The sequence below is a fragment of the Rutilus rutilus genome (assembly GCF_951802725.1).
Source record: "Rutilus rutilus genome assembly, chromosome: 6".
Classification (NCBI taxonomy): domain Eukaryota; kingdom Metazoa; phylum Chordata; class Actinopteri; order Cypriniformes; family Leuciscidae; genus Rutilus; species Rutilus rutilus.
Window position 1 is genome coordinate 2037182 of NC_140214.1, and position 18385 is coordinate 2055566.

The 18385-nt window shown below is 38.4% G+C and overlaps 1 protein-coding gene across 2 annotated transcripts in view; it reads right to left on the reverse strand.

The window, feature by feature from the left end:
* LOC311292254 (protein unc-13 homolog A) overlaps positions 1 to 17037 on the reverse strand; it is a 75230-nt gene extending 58193 nt beyond the window's left edge. For both annotated transcript variants that reach the window (XR_014627699.1, XM_084411869.1), the window contains exons 1-3: positions 16742 to 17037; positions 4845 to 4874; positions 4061 to 4160 (exon numbers count right to left, since the gene is read on the reverse strand). Coding sequence is in view for 1 of the 2 variants with exons in the window: in XM_084411869.1 (XP_084267995.1) it covers positions 4061 to 4160; positions 4845 to 4874; positions 16742 to 16763 (152 nt within the window). In the remaining variant the exon portion in view is untranslated. The remainder of the gene's footprint in view (positions 1 to 4060; positions 4161 to 4844; positions 4875 to 16741) is intronic.
* Between the last annotated feature and the right edge of the window lie 1348 nt (positions 17038 to 18385).

The following is an 18385-nucleotide window of genomic DNA, read 5'->3' on the forward strand; positions in this document are numbered from 1 at the left end:
ATTTTAATGGCGTCCCGGACTGTGTTGAAGGATTATAAGTGTTACGTAACTGCTCTGAGACACAAGATTCAGGATCCAAATGCAGCATTTAATAAAGGGTAATCCACAAATGTAATCCAATAAACAGACAAGAGGTCATAAACACATGCAAATACAATCCCAAACAAACACCGGGAAGGAAACTCAGGTTAACAGAGTAATCCAGAAAACAAGCAAAGGGTCAAAACCATGGCACAAGAAACCAGAAGAGCACTCCGAAATGCAGTCTAACACATACAAGACTTCGCAAAGAGTGACTGGGTTAACCAGGTTTATATAGACGAAGTTAGCAAGGGTGAATGAGAAACAGCTGAAACTAATCATGGATAATGAGGCCGGGCAAAGGATTCTGGGAAATGAAGTTCATGGTGGAATGAAACTGCTCTGGGGAGGAGTGCCCTCTGGTGGACATCATGGGCACTTCAGCTGGTGATCGTGACAATTGGCCTGTTTACACCTGGGGTCTCATTTATAAAACTGTGTGTAGGATCCTTACTAAAAGTGTACGTGCGCCCGAAAGCCAAAAATGGTGTACGCCAAAAAATATTCAGACTTACAGCGCAATATTGTGCGCACATGCATCTCCTCCCCGAAATAACCATATATGGAGCCTAGTTTTCCTATGCATATCCTCATCTGCATATAATTTGCATATGCATATTCGCAGACAATCTGCTGTTATCATGATAAGCAATTCTCTCTGTAGTTAAAACATTAAAACACAGCATGCCACAGGAAAAGCATTAAAATGCATTAAAATAGTTTGAATGTAACTCGACACCCTTGCCTCATTTAGTATGCGCAGTTCTATGAATATGCAAATTAGCCCCACCTCCACTCACTCACTCAGCTCAGAGATCCACTGGTTGACGATCACACGTTGATCTGATTGGTTACAAGGTAGTTTGTGATGTCAGAAACACCAGCGATTTCAAAGCGTGTTTTTGAGACTGTCTTTGGTTCACTGCAGTTTTAAGGAGAAAATACTCAGCAATGGTGTCGACTTATGAATTTACACACGGTTTGTCTTAAAGCATATTAAAAACACCACATAGACACTTAAACAACATTAAAAGCTGGATTTTCACCACAGGGGGACTTTAACAAATAATATTTGAATAAAGGGTACACTTTTGGCCACTACTGTATATATGAAGCGCCTGACAGAACCATTTAAGGTTATATATAGAATATTTCCTTCTAAGACACAGAGTGAACTGCTAAACGAGTGTATAAAGGGAAAAGGAAAAGTAACAAAGGATGAATGAAATTTCATAAAGACAATGAGATGTTCTGTGGTGGAAAGTAAAAGGCTTTTACTCAACATGAAGCCGAACGCTAACCGAGAGCTGCGTGGGTGAAGAGCTCGTCTGGAATCAAGATTTGATGTTCATCGAGAGACATTTGCATTTGTTGTTCATCTGGGCTGATTGTTGGCACCACACTGAGAGGATTTCACTAAACTGCTTTACATAATTACATCACTGCAAAATGGAAACAAATAGGAAACAAAACATGGCCAGGAGAAATATGCCTCATATCTAATTTGCAGAACAGCAGGAAACATTGTTAGAAAGAAAACCACGAGAGGAGAAAAGACCCGACATCACTAGACATTTACATTTCTGAGTGGTTTCAAGTATTATTTCTTATGTGGTAAAATGTGTATTTAAGCAATAAAAATGCATTTTTTTTCTTTTATAAGCCACATTTCTCAGGATTTAAAAAGAAACTTTGCCACATGTCTCACTTTATAATAACTTTAAATGATGTTTTTAATACGCTTTAGGTCAAACCATGTGTAAGTTCATAAGTCGACACCATTGCTGAGTATTTCCTCCTTAAAACTGCAGTGAACCAAAGACAGTCTCAAACACACGCTTTGAAATCGCTGGTGTTTCTGACGTCACAAACTACCTTGTAACCAATCAGATCAACGTGTGATCGTCAACCAGTGGATCTCTGAGCTGAGTGAGTGAGTGGAGGTGGGGCTCATTTGCATATTCATAGAACCGCGCATACTAAATGAGGCGAGGGTGTCGAGTTACATTCAAGATATTTTAAGACATGAAGTAATTTTTTTTCAAGGGATACAATTATTGACTACAGGGAGACTTTAAGTTTTTTTTATTATTAATATATTTTTTATAATTTATTAATAATTATTTTAATATTTAAAGCTATATAAAGCTATACTAATAAGCAATAATATTTCAGTTATATAAAGCTTGACATTTCACTAGAACCGTAGCATTGCTCATATTCATCACTTAAGGCAAGATACTACAGGTGATTCTTTAAATGTAACTTTAAATATGCAAATGAGGCATTATATTTCTAAACATGCACTAATTTGCATAAATTTCCAGAACAGAAATCTGAACACTGAATTAAAATAATTGTTTGATTTTGTCGACATATTATAGTTAAAGGTTTTTTCAGAGGACGTTGCATTTTACTGTTTAAAACATTCATCACAGCATACCGTTTCATTTTTTAAATATAATAGCCAGTTTACAGTTTACATGTACAGTATTCAGTATAATATTCTATTCTGAACACGTAGTGGAGAGCTGAGATTCTCTGCAGAGCCGCGTTACGCAAGAACAGCCGTTCTGCACCAGCGCAGACGCTTATCAATGAACGAGAGAGAGATATATGAATGAACGTGCTGGCGAAAGAGGGAGATAAAGTGAAGATGACAGCGATAGAGCGAAGCAATCAAACAGGAGATACTGAGCGAGTGAAAGGAGGAAAGGAGAACAGGCTAGACCGCATGAAAGCGTGACTTCATTCTCACAGAAAAGAAATGTAATGGACAGCAAATGGAGATGTTTCAGACTTTCTCTTCACTAGACTCTCAAATCTCAGATTTGCCAAGATGCCAAAATCTGCAATCAAAGGTCTCATCAAATTGATCAAATGATCTGAGCTGCTATCCACATTAATGTTAGAGCTTATTCATTTATATTTATAGAATGAGGTCATTCGGTGTAAATAAGTTAAAAGTGATGCATATCTGATGTGTTTTGGACCGTGTTTTGATGTGTACAGTGTTTACCCTCTGGAGCTCTTCGGTCATTTTGTACCGAAAATTTTTACTTTTATTTTTTAGAATTTTTTACTTAATCGGAATGGTGTGAAACTTGGTAAAGGTTTTGGCACCTGTTATGTGAACACACACAAAAAAATCATCGTCCTGAAAAAATAATCACACTTGTATTGTTCGCAGTCAAAAATGAGCTCATTGGAAATGAATGGGAGATGAATTTCATCTAGTGGAAGCGTTCGGTACTGCAGCCAAACACTATATTACTGAAAGCAAATTTTTTTATTGAGGTTGAGATATCAACATCAAATTTGGAATACAACTTGTTTAGATGTATGGCTTTGATTTTCTCACAGTTTTAGAGTAAACATGTTTTGGAAAATATTTTTCATATACAATTTTTAAATCCAACCCACAATTTTCATAACAATAAATGTAAAATTCTATAATTTAGTTATTTTTTCACTTTAGCAATAATCTGCCAGGTGTCGTCTTTAAAAAAAGAGATTAATCTTCAGTCTGTTGCACTGTAGCACAAAATCCTTAAAAATACAAAATATTAATTGAAATGTCAGTCATTAAAGCAGTTAAAGCAGTTTTAAAGTATTAAACATGAAAAACAGTGTCAAAGTCACCTTCAATTAGAATTACAACTTCAAATTTCTACTATAAAGCGTCTTTCCAGTGTGCTCATGTTTTTACTCGCTTCTGACCTCAACAGACTGAACTGAAAATTATGAATCAGAGAAGGTCAAAGAAGGCGGAGTCAAAGAAGGCGGAGTCTCATGGCCACGCCCACTTATTACATCATCGCATTGGACCAATGGTAGTTCAAAGGCGTTTACCAGCCCGAGCTTTGACAGCCGTTACGAACTCCCGAAACGAACTCCTAAGGACTTCGTTTTAGCCTGATTTTGTTGGAAATGACACGTAGATGAAGAGGAAAGCAGGACAGAAGTATGAAGGACTCACAACATGAAGTCTTGCTCCCAGCTGGGCTGGCTTCCCCGTACGGCGATGGTCGTGCTCTTCACATTCTGAACCTTCAGAGTCACATATGTGTTGAATTTCTCTGCATGAGCAAAAGAAATATAAAATATCAATCATAACATTCATATACAGTGTTTCTGATATTTTAAACTTGGCTTTAAACTCAAGAGTTCAGCCTAACCCAATAATGGTGTTGTTTGATATCAGAGTCAGATAAAGAAAATAAAGATAAAAACATGCTGTGGCTTTTGCAACCTTTATAGCTAAGGAGAATTATTCTGGAGTGGATGTCGCCTAATGCACCTGATCATCGTGGCTTAGTGACCTAATGATGTTTCTAAAAACTGAAAAAAAAAAAGAAAAGGGATAAACCAGAACATTTATATGGATTATGGTATATCTATTTTGCGAAGTCCTCCTCCCTCTTTGAAGAAACCTGAGAAAAGCCTAATCCCCACTTTTTTCAAATATCTATCTATCTATCTATCTATCTATCATCTATATCTATCTATCTATCTATCTATCTATCTATCTATCTATCTATCTATCTATCTATCTATCTATCTATATCTATCTATCTATCTATCTATCTATCTATCTATCTATCTATCTATCTATCTATGTATTTATCATCTATCTATCTATCTATCTATCTATCTATCTATCTATCTATCTATCTATCTATCTATCTATCTATCTATCTATCCATCCATCCATCCATCCATCTATCTATCTGAGAAATCACGAGTGATGTTGGTTTGCTCACCCTGGGGTCCATCATATTTCGCCTTCTTCACTGTGGATAACAAACAAAGGAGTAACGGTTAGCATCAGACAAATAATGAGCAAATAAAACAGAACCAAATGAGAACAAAGACAGAGTTCATCTCGAACACAATGAAACTAGATTTTGGTGTTTGTATGTTCAAAACTGTGTGTTTGACAGAGAAACTTCCCGCTGTGAGAGTAAAACTACACATAGATGTGTATATTCAGAAGAAGACGAGGTTGTGTATCATAGATTAGCAGAAGTCTCTTCATACAGAAGTGAGGGGATTTCTCAACACTCTCCATCTCTCTGCACAGTGATGACGTGTGTGTCTGCATTATTGATGCCCGCTGTAGCACATGGCATGCATTGCAGAGGAACATTAATATTCAAACCCACTCCGTACCCTCATCCAACCCACCCGAAGCTCATCTTCTCTCCTCTCCCTCAGAACGCCCATTAAAACAGGAGCTGAGTGTGTTTTAAAGCCATGAGTCAGCCGGACTCCACACACACATACACACACATGGAGAGAGACACACACAGATACACAGATACACACACACAAAGACACACATAGAGGTACAGACATACACACGTAGAGATACAGACACACACACACACACACACACACACACACACACACAAACACACACACACACACACACACACACACACACGGAGAGAGACACACACAAAGACACACAGGGGCCCTATCTTGCACCCAGCGCAATTGACTTTGTACACCGACGCATGTGTCATTCCTATTTTGCACCCGACGCACAGCAGACTTTTCCCTCCACAGATGCACGTCGGTAAATTAGGGAATGAACTCGCGCTCCCGGGGCAGTTCAGCACAAAGAGGAGGCGTGTTCCGTGCAAACGTTCCCTGGTGCTATTTTGCAGTTTCAGAAAACAATTCCACCACTGACCAGGAGAAACCTCGTCTAAAGTCAGCGGCGCGTTCATATGCTATTTTAAGGGCGCATGCTTGGCCATAATGTAGCGTGTGCTCAACACTCATACACTTTGCTTCTCTCATCTACACAGAAGCAGCAGTTTTCACACACACACACACACACACACACACACACACACACACACACACACACACACACACACACACACACACACACACACACACACACACACACACGGAGAGACACACACACACACACACACACACACACACACACACACACACACACACACACACACACACGGAGAGAGACACACACAAAGACACATAGACATACAGACACACACACACACACACACACACACACACACACACACGGAGAGACACACACACACACACACACACACACACACACACACACACACACACACGGAGAGAGACACACACAAAGACACATAGACATACAGACACACACACACACACACACACACACACACACACACACACACACACACACACACACACACATAGAAATACAGACACACACACACGGAGAGAGACACACACAGATACACACACAAAGACACACATAGAGATACAGACACACACACACACACACACACAGAGAGAGAGACACACACACACATAGACACACACACACACACGAACACACACATAGAGAGAGAAACACACAGATACACAGAGACACACACACACACACACATACAGAGAGAGAGAGACACACACACAGATACACACACACACACACACAAAGAGACACACACACATAGAGAGAGACACACACAGAGACACACACACACACACACACACACACACACACACACACACACACACACACACACACACACACACACACACACACACACACACACACACAGAGAGACACACAGAGACACACACTCACAGATACACACACATAGAGACACACACACACATATAGAGAGAGACACACACACAGATACACAGACACACACACACACACACATATACAAATACACAGAGACACACACACACACACACACACACACACACACACACACACACATAGAGAGAGAGACACACACACACACACACACACACACACACACACACACATACACACAGATACAAATACACAGAGACACACACACACACACACACACACACACACACACACACATAGAGAGAGAGAGACACATACAGAGACACACACATAGAGAGAGAGACACACACACACACACACACACACACACACACACAGAGAGAGAGACACACACACAGACACACATACACACAGATACAAACACACAGAGACACACACACACACACACACACACACACACACACACACATAGAGAGACACACACACACACACACACACACACACACACACACAGAGACACACACATAGAGAGAGACACACACACACACACACACACACACACACACACACACACACACACACACACACACACACACACACACACACACACACACACACACATAGAGAGAGACACACACACTGCTGGTCCTCTTTAAACGCTTTGTGTGGTTTTCATTTTCACTCTTATCTAAAGTGAGTTGCATTCTGGGTAATCATTCCTATAGTGCTGTTGCGGTTTCTGTGCTGCAGTGATTCTGATTCCGGCCAATAAAACCATTTGAACAGATTAGAGCCTAGAGGAGAGCGCCGGCATCCGTCTAATGTCACTGTAGTTACTCAAGAGGGCAAGATATGACATCAGATAAGGATGAAGATTGAGCAGATGTTGTGAGACTGATCAATATATTATGTTCAACCTGACCCACAGCACACAGAAACACTGATTAAACTACGAGGTTTCCCAGTCATTTCAGCGTCTCGGTTAACTATAGACCCGATATAGTCCGGCTCTGAGTAACACACTTCTAGACAAAATAACCTTGAATTTGCTTACATGTCGGTTTTGCCAAATTAACTTGCGAGATGTTTGATACAAGGTGATTACAAGGTGTTTGGTTTCATTTCTTCACTCATTTCTTTATCTAATTGATGACTAGTCTATTATTGGGCTATGGTTTAGACTACTACATTTTCACTGACAGCCCAAATTATGCCTTGTTTTGCCTCGCCTAGGCTGGGTTTGGACGACTATTAGACGTATTTTAAATGCAAAATTGCCTGCTGGGTTTTCTTGAAATTGTGTAACTATTTCTCATTTAGGGTCATGAACATGAATGCAAAGTGTTGTGGGATTTGTACGAAATTTCTATCACGATTGTGATCAATGGGTCAATTTGACCCGCAAATTTCATGGTTTAAAGGCAGGTGCACCAACCCACAATATAAATAAAAAATTGATTTTTGTTATGTCAGTTTCTCAACTACCAACTGAGGGTATTTAAATTCACAGTGATGCATTTGACACTTTTAAGTTGAAGAATATACGCTGCGCTGAAGTTGTAATACGGTGTAAATATTCATCATCGAACACATAATCTTGCTGTTTTTTTAGCACCATGTTCAACTGTTTGAGCTTCAGGTAAGCACTCTGTGCAAAAATGTTAAAAAATGTAAAATAAAAAATGCTGTTTATGATATTCATGGTGTGAAAAACCAAATATTAAAAAAATAGTTGAATACAGTTTTAAAATATCATATGTTAGATTTTTTTGTCATTCTTTTGTAGTTTTTACCTGATTTTTATTTATATATTTATTTTGTCAACTGTATTGAAACTAATCAGGGTCAATTTGACACAGATAGAGATGCACCAATATGAAAATTTTGGCCTATAACAATAACCGATAATTCTTTATATTTGAAAGCCGATAACGATATATTGGCCGATAAATCTAAATCCAAGTTTTTATATAATTTTTGAGAGCCTGATTACAAAAACAAAAGTCCGACCATTAAAATCCATGTCCCAAGCACACAATTATAATGATGTTCTCATTATATCTCTAGCCAATATCACAGCCTTGTGTTGCACTTAACTAGCCTATTTTTTCCCTTCCTTTTTTCCCTTTTCCTGTGATTTCAATCATATTCCAAGCAATTCAAAACCATCATGTCGAACAGTGCGCATCTGAAGTGTCTCAGCTGATGGCAACAATCCATTATCTTCCGGATTTAATATATCAGCCCAATTTTTTTTATCGAGCCGATAACGATAACATTAAAAATGAACATATATAGGCCGATACCGATATGGTGCATCCCTAGACACAGAACATAATGATTGTACCCAGAAGCTTAAAGGGATACTCCAATTTAAAATGAAAATTCTGTCATCATATACTCACCCACATGTTGTTTCAAACCTGTATGAATTTCTTTCTTCTGGTGAACAGAAAGGAAGATATTTAGAAGAATATCAGTAACCAGACAGTTTCTGGTCTCATTGACTTCCATAGTAGGAAAAAATATATACTATGGAAGTCAATGAGACCAGAAACTGTCTGGTTACTGATATTCTTCTAAATATCTTCCTTTCTGTTCAGCAGAAGAAAGAAATTCATACAGGTTTGAAACAACATGAGGGTGAGTATATGATGACAGAATTTTCATTTTAAAGTGGAGTATCCCTTTAAAGGTGCTCTAAGCGATGTCACGCGTTTTTTAGGCCAAATTTTTTTGGTCACATCCAGCAAACATCTCTTCACTATCCGCTAGCTGCCTGTCCCCTGAACACACTGTGAAAAACCGAGGTCTCTGTAGACAGCCCAGGCTCCACAAACGGCAAGAAAAGCAAACTGGCCCAGCCTGGACCACGAAACATAAACAGTGTTCCAGCCAATAACCGACAAGAATGATTTGGGGGTGGGGGTTGGGGGGTTAGTGCGCGTGCACATGCGGGGGGTGTGGGGAGTGGAGGAGAGTGAAGTGTAAGCTCATGCTCGATCGGCCCAAAGTCCAGCATCCGACCAGCGCGGAAGGTCTCTACGTGTTACTGTCTTTTCTCGAGGCAAAGAATTTTTGATTAAATGCAATTCATTTGAATATGTATTTTCTCGATGTTTTATCTGACTCCATAAATGAAAAGGTTTTAATGATATCTGTGCATCATTAAATGTGAGCAAATGTTTGACTATTCTTTTTAACTCTTTAATGAAAATAATATAAAAGACGGTTAGAATAATCAAATGTAACAATTTATTATGTCAGGTAAATGTATCATGCCAATTACATAATCAATTGAAAGATAATCGATACAAAACATCAAATGCTCTGGAAGAAAGAGAAGAGATGCGAACCCGACATTAAAATACATGAGGCTAAATTCTTTGAGGTCCTTCAACATCATTTGAGACCATTTGCCAGGAGACCACCTTCCTTTGTGTGCCAGCTATCTCTAAAACTTTTTAAAACCTTATTACCTTTTGTTTTACTTATTTGGAAATGAGACATTTGTACCAGTCGCACTGAGACATTTCAAATGATACCAAACTTTTATAAAACTGGATGATAATTGTTAACATTTAAACCATATAGATTGTGTGTAAATCTCAGGTGATTTTAGCAAAAGAGAGAGAGGGAAAGAGATGTATTCTGAGGTGAGACTTTTGTCTCAAATGGTGAGTTCAAATGGTAATTTCCAGCAAGGTCCTGTCTGACTGTCCGGCATTTTCTAATTTCTCAATTACAGAAGCATGAAGAGGGAAGTTAGCTAGAGGAGAGGTGTCCTAACAACGACTAACGTTAAAATTGTATATTCTTGAGAATTTTGATATGGCCGACACACGACCAAAGAGACGACGTTACGATGAACAAATAACAAAGTATAGGGAAAAGGAGAAGGAACGCGAAGTCCCGAATTTACATCGGAAAACCGTTCAAAAGGTGGCGAGAACTCCGCCGGCAGAAGGGCTTACGATCCCACATTCAGGAGGCTCTGTTTTGCTGGACAGGCGGGTAAACCCAGTTTGGTTTTTCTAAATGGTTCATGACTGTTTCAGGAAGCACGGGAGGGAGGGGGAGGGGACGGGATGAGGAGGAGGGAGGGTCGAGCTAGCCTCCGTTTTGTTTGACAATACTTCGAACGTCAACAAGAAGTGACGTCACCCAGCATCGCTTAGAGCACCTTTAACCTAATGCAAGAGTTAGGAGTTAGGAGAATTAGTTCAACACTCAATGAAAGGAAAACACAGACAACGAAACGTCAGAGCATGAGGAGAAAAGAAAGAAAGTCAACAGGGAATAGTTGGAATATTCCAAACCTGTGTGACTTCCTTTCTTCTGAAAAACACAAAAGGAGATTTTTCAAACAATAAAAGCATTCAGTGACCAGAGGCTGTCAAGAACAAAACAGCACTAGAAAAGTCCATAAGACTGATATAAAATATTAAGGAAGCCATTCAATAGCAAGGAGTAAGGATTGGACCAACATTTAAGCCTTGGGACACAAGAATCATCATCCAAACACAATAAATGCTGGTCTTTCCAGCAGGAAAAGAAAAGAGACTTCAATTCAACTTCAACCATCAGCAAATTCCTCAGTGTAAAACACTGAATGCTTTTATCAGACTCGTTTGATGTTTGTTTCTTGGGTTCTGAGTCATCGTGTCTCTTTTCAGGGTTTTCTTCCGCAGGGCTTCCAGTGTCTCTGATGAATCCGGATGCTTCATCCTGTCCTATTAGATCATCAGCAGATAATGTCATTTATCAGACTCTCTTCTCCACATTTCCTTTCATTTCATCCCTCAGAAACAAACAAGAGTTTTCATAGTTACAAATACACACATTCATTCATATACTCTAAGAAAGAGTGCTAGATAGATAGATAGATAGATAGATAGATAGATAGATAGATAGATAGATAGATAGATAGATAGATAGATAGATAGACAGAGGGATTGATGGATGGATGGACGATGGATGGATGGATGGATGGATGGATGGATGGATAGATGGATGGATAAATGGATGGATGGATGGATAGATGGATGGATGGATGGATGGATGGATGGATGGATGGATGGATGGATGGATGGATGGATGGATGATGGATGGATAAATGGATGGATGGATGGATGGATGGATGGATGGATGGATGATAGATAGACAGACAGATGAACGGATGGATGGATAAATGGATGCATAGGTAGACAGACTGATGGATTGATAGACACAGACCGACATATAGACTCATTCATTCATATACTCTAAGAAAGAGTGCTAGATAGATAGATAGATATCCCCAGATTAATATAAAAATAGATCCTCTTGTCTGATTCAGCTTCTTTATATCTGCACAGTCGACAGAAATATGATCTGCCCATTTAGGCAGAGCAGCATATGAGCAAAGACTGAAGAACTGCTGAAGAACTGATAAAGATCTGATGAAGAACTGATGAAGAATTGATGAAGAACTGATGAAGAACTGATGAAGATCTGCTGAAGATCTGATGAAGAACTGATGAAGAACTGCTGAAGATCTGATGAAGAACTGGGACAAACTGAAAGAAATCTTTGCCGTGCAGCTTCACCTCAGACTGAATTAAAGGGAGGTGTGCAGATCCATCATACGGTGTTTCAGTGAGTGCAGTTAAAACAGACCAGAGTAATATATCAATACAGAGGCCAGATCAATGAAGAGGACGCTGGATCCCAGAACCCCGGAAACTAGTGCTTAATAATAGCTCAAAATCATAAATCACTGCCAATATAAATAATTCAGAGTTGGATCTGTTGCCCACAAACAACACATCGTAATCAATGACTCCCAGGCCCCATTTATTCGCCAGTCGAGAGGAAAACAACCAGCTGACTGTGAGAAAGAAAATGAAGCAAAGAAGTTAAAAACAATTCACAGATGCAGCGCTGCTGTTTGATGAACACATCTAGTGCATAAGTGTGTGAGTGAGTGTGTGTGTGTGTGTGTGTGTGTGAGTGCATTTTAAACACAAGAACGCTTGAAAATGTTCTCATATAATGAGGTTCGGCTGAACACATTGAGAAATAATGTGTGTGAAATCAAAACACTCACTCTAAAATCTAATGGGCCTATTGAATGGGTTTTACACACAAGGTTATTGTTTCTTCTTTATAACTGAGTCTGAGAACTCCATTATGTCTCCAGAGTTGCTTCCTTTAAATCAACATTGATTCAGAAGCTTCTCCTAAAACACAAACGAGTCACAAATGTCATAAAGTAAGAGTTTAGAGCCGTAGAATCAATATGGACAGCAGCGCAAATAATGAAGTATTTGATGAGAAACGTTTGAGTTCATATTGAGATTTCTGACTTTCTCATTATTGTAAGCGTTAGTGTTCTTCTTATTATTATTCGCTCTGGAAGTCTATGGCTGCCCATAGAACCGCTTGTGGGAAAGTTGTGAAATTTGGCACACTGATAGAGGATAGTCTGAATTGTCACCATAGCAAATTTGGAGTCTCTATCTCAATCGCTCTAGCGCCACCAACTGTCCAAATTGAACCGTAAGGGCTAGAAACAAAAAAAATGTCCATTTCTCGATTCAATGAAATTCAATTGAATTTTTCCATTTTTAATTTTCCAAAAAAATCTTCTGCTCCTAGAATTTTCACAAAAATGTTACCAGATCATCTTCAGATCATGCCGACAGAAAGATAAAGAATTAATGTGGATTCATCGAACCGCTCTCGAATAACGTGCTCTTGAATTTGACGAAGAGCACGCCAAAATGAACGTGAGGCATTATCTCTGCATCGCTTTAGTGTATTCTGACCAAACTTGGTGCGTGCTACGACAACGATGACCTGAGGTTACCTGTACAGTTTCGGCACAGTGACACCTAGTGGTCAGGAGATATGAAAAATGGCTCTTTTTGCATCTACCCTCTGAACGATTTTCCCATATCGGCCATCATGGGTGTCGGCCAGTTCGAATTTAGTCATAAAATGCTATATTTTACGGGCGCATTGGTGTATCATTACAAAACTTGGTATGTGTCTTTGGCACCATGCCCTGAAGGTACTCAAAAAGTTTTGAGACAGTGCCACCTTGTGGTCAAAAGTTATGAAATTTTCAAAAATGCTAATAGCTTTTGATTGTTTTTGCTTATTGTAATAACTTTGGTGTAATAATATTGTAAAAAATGTTTAATAGTTCTTAATAGTTTCCTTGGGTCATGCTGAGAACAAAGATACCACTTTTGCCATAGTTGGTCAAATTTCTTGTCAGGCAATGGCGGGAATTTTTTTTATGTATTTCATGTCGATAAACAAAACAGTTTTCATATACCGCATAAACAAATTTGATGGCATGATGCCATAACGACTGAATCTCTGCAATGCTTTGGCATATTGACACCAAACCTTGCATTGTCAACTTACTCTGACCACATCACATCAGTTTGGTCAAAGCGCCACCTATTGGTTGAAAGTGATAAACCCTTAAATCAATTAACTAGTGATTGTATTCATGATTTTTCAGCCATTTTGCCTGAAATCATCTTAATTTTTCTTTGTTACAGTTGCTCTGATGCTTCCAGCCGTGATTTATCATGCCTTCTTTGTGTTTGACCCCTTAACTGAGGATATATTTTGTGTCTGTTTTAATCATAATAGCCAAGTATTTTAAAAAGCATTTGGACATCATTTATTTACAATAAAACTCCTCATAATCATCAAAACACATTACTAACCGTGAAGACTTTTTTTCATACAATAAGAGGATAGAGCTTTAAAATTAATATGGACTGCCGCACAAAATAATTTGAGAATATGATGAGAAATGTTTGAGTTCATATTGAGATTTCCGACTTTTGAATGTTGGCTAATCTGAACACAGTTTGAGATATTATTGAGTCTTCTGAAACAAATGTGAGATTACAGGGTCGAACATTTTTCAGGAAAAAAAAGTCTCCATTTGCTCTCCGTCTCATTGCAATCTAGTAGAAACAACTGAGAAAATAAAGATCTTTCTTTCATTATGGCCAAGTATCTTAAAAAAGAAACATTTGGACATTATTCGTGAGCAATAAAACTGACAAACATGGAAACACATTACTAACTGTGAAGACTTTGCTTTTTCCTGAGACGTTTGACTGAAAACCGGAGGTGGGATGTTATCCGCCCATGCCGACTGCTAAAGCGTTTTCAATATTACATAAGTGTGAAACACTCCTACATTCAGCATCCGTAGAGGGATGACAACACCACCCAACATCACACGAGTTATATCACACAACAGCAGAAAAAGTTGAGGCATTATGTAATGCATTAATTTAAGACGTGTTCAGAATTCATTACACAAACTGTTAAAGGTTTATGAGCCCCAACACATGTCTTTCTGCTATCTTAAGTAAAGAGCTTGATTCAGTCATGCTCCACACTCTCTCCTGTAATGAACATTGATCCAACACCTCTGTCATGACGAACAGCACGTCGAGAATAAGAGTTTCATTCATCTCACAGAGCAATAAACCCATGACCCTTTTCCCAAGCCGTCGCTGTGCCTTTACTCAGGGAATACCTCTAAATCAAAGCTCCTGATTTACTGCAGGGAACGAGAGAGTGGATCGAGACAGAATTCCCAGACGTGGGAATATATATATTCCTATTCCCATTAGTGTAATGTAAAACATCACATCTCAATATTCTAATGCAAAAAGAATACTAATGTATAATATAATATATATTAAGTTTCTTTGATTTTTAGGATGAAATATGATCCAGGCATGATTTTGGCAGATGCTCACAATGATGACCAGCACTACTGGTGAGAGAGCAGCTATAGTGTGTGTTATTATATATATATATATATATATGCTGGTGCGGCACAGAATAAGAACGAGCCGTCCACACGTGTCATTGCATCGGAGCTAAATCTGCCTTGCTGAATTACAGTTTTTTGTTTTTTAAAGTGCCTTTGATGCATAACAGTCTCTATGACTAATATGCAGTACAGAACACATATTGCTTTCAGAGCATGTACACGCAACGATGTCTATGATTGTTGTTTTGAGGCACTGACAATCAAACCTGCACTGTTCCGATCATAACTGACCTGTCAATCAATCTGCATTTATTATCTACATGGCTAATGTGGGCGAAGCCGAAGAAACGTGACGCCCTGAAAGATTCCACCGGTTAGAGCGTGACCAGAATGATCTTCACCAGAAATGTCATTTCATCAAGCTCACACACCCACCCACACACACACACACACACGCACAGGATTCCCTCACGAGCTCATTTCACACGCCGCTCCAGAGATTTCCCACAGTGCACTGAGCAATATGAGCAAACTAACACATTTCAACACATCATATCCTTAACATACTGCGACGTTTTAACATAGTCTGCATTAAATTTTAATATTCACTGGTTGATTAACAGGAGAATGAATCTTCAGAGGGGAAACACTATAAACACTAAAAAGAAGCCAAACACAAATGAAAAACTGCATGGCAAACATTAGTAAGACAAAGATTTTTTTTATGTGTACAATCCCTTATAAAACAGTCCATTTTTTGAACATTCATGATATTTAAAGATATGATGCATGTCCAAAAAAAATGTGGTACAAAACACAGTGACGGCATACCACATTTTTTGGATATGCACCATATTTTTACATGGTAATTCAAGGGATTAATACCATTGTATTATCATGGTGCATTTCCAAAATATGTGGTATGCCATCACTATGCTTTACTGTACCACATTTGGACATGCACCATAGTAGTACCATGGTATTCATGCACTATCCTTTGAATTAAATACCATAATATTGTACAATGGTACTACAACAGTACTTTTTCATGAAGGATACCATGTATTTACATGTACTAAGCAATCAAAATGCCAAGGTACTTATTTATGTAAAGCAAAAAGTACTATGCAAATACCATGCCATCCTGTGAGGAAGTCCCATGAATATGCTGATGATTCAATCTTCTGATACTGTAATATGGTACTTTTTGTAAGACACTCATTATGATGATATGATTAATTTGGCAGAGAACATTCTGTCCCAACAAAGGGCAAATATAAGCCTCCACTCACCCCCGACGCACAGCAGAGACATCGCGCCGCGTCGCGTCGACCTCCGCCGGAACGGGACAGTCCGTTTACGTGCTGTGATTTGATTCAGCCGGTTTCCCTCAACACACAGCCATGACTACAGCTTTTTCTAAAACAATCGCATAAATAAACAGACTAACTAACGGAAAATGTTGATGTGAAGCACTTTTCCTCTCAGTTTATCGGGCGTTTAGCGCACTGCCATCTTGCTTCAGCACCAGCGCCGCGCGGACAGCTCGCGCGCACCAGCGTGACGTCACGCTGATGAGAAGCAGACCGAGCATCATCATCACGGCACCATATATATAAAAAAATAATTAAATAAAAAAATACGCGGGACTCCCACACAATCCGCATGCGGAGCTGCGCCTACGTGCTGACATTACATAACAGAAATCGCAGAACAGAGGCATTCAAGTTTTATCATGCAATAAATATCATGATGGGATCCGGCTGAATATGTCAGATATATGGGAGACGTCTACATTATTTAAAAGGATAATTTACATTAAAAAAAAAAGAAAGAAAAAGCGTTTTGGATAAAAGCATCTGCTAAATGGATAAATGTGAAATGCAGGATATGTGTTCATTCATGTTCTGACTACATGCATTCCCAATGTCTCACAAACCAGTGGTTTATTTTACGCAGATAACTATGGCAAGCCGGCTTGGCATATAAAACTACGTTTTGATTTTCTTTCTTTCTTTCTTTCTTTCTTTCTTTCTTTCTTTCTTTCTTTCTTTCTTTCTTTTGTTTATTTATAGCACTGCTAAAAACAACCGAGGTTGACCAAAGGGCTTTACATAAAAACCAAAATAATAAAAGATAACACATAGCCTATATTAACAAATCTCACACCACATTGAGATTGCCTGTTATAAGCGGTCAGTGATAAATACGCCTTGAGCAAGTTCCTGAATATATAAATATATTTTGGATAGTTACAATTGCATTTTGATGAGTCATAATTCTCATTTGACTATGATTAAATTGACTATTGACTCATTTCAAAACTCCATTAAAGATATCTGTAGCTAATGATGTCATAGATATCTTCAATTGACGAGTCACACATATGCAAAGGTTTTTTTTTCTTGTTTATCTTTGGAGCTTTTGTCTTTGATGCCTGGTTTTGTTTTTGTAATGTTGTTTATAAGTTCAATACAAAATAAATAAATAAACATAATAGCCTACACAAAGGTAATTAGAGATAGGACTATATCTCTAATTTAATTATCACTAGTAAAATTGTAATTTGAGATATCTCTAATTAGAATTATGCCTAAAAAATCTATTAGAGACATCTTTAATTACTATTTCTACTAGTCAAAACTCATTTGAAGATATCCAGAAATAATTTTTAATGGAAGTCAATGGAAGAATATGATTAGTCAAAATAGCATTGTAGAAATCTCTAATGTAAATGTTATGACTAGTCGTAATTACATTGTAGATATCTTCATTCCAATTATGACGAGTCATAACTAAATTATGGCTATAGTACAGCCAGGGGTATTTAATGCTAAAATGTTTCAGTCCTTTAAAAAAAAAGACGTTTTATCTGAACATTCAGTTTACAGTGTGAAACAACTAAATTAAACACTAAATTAGAACACACCAATAAT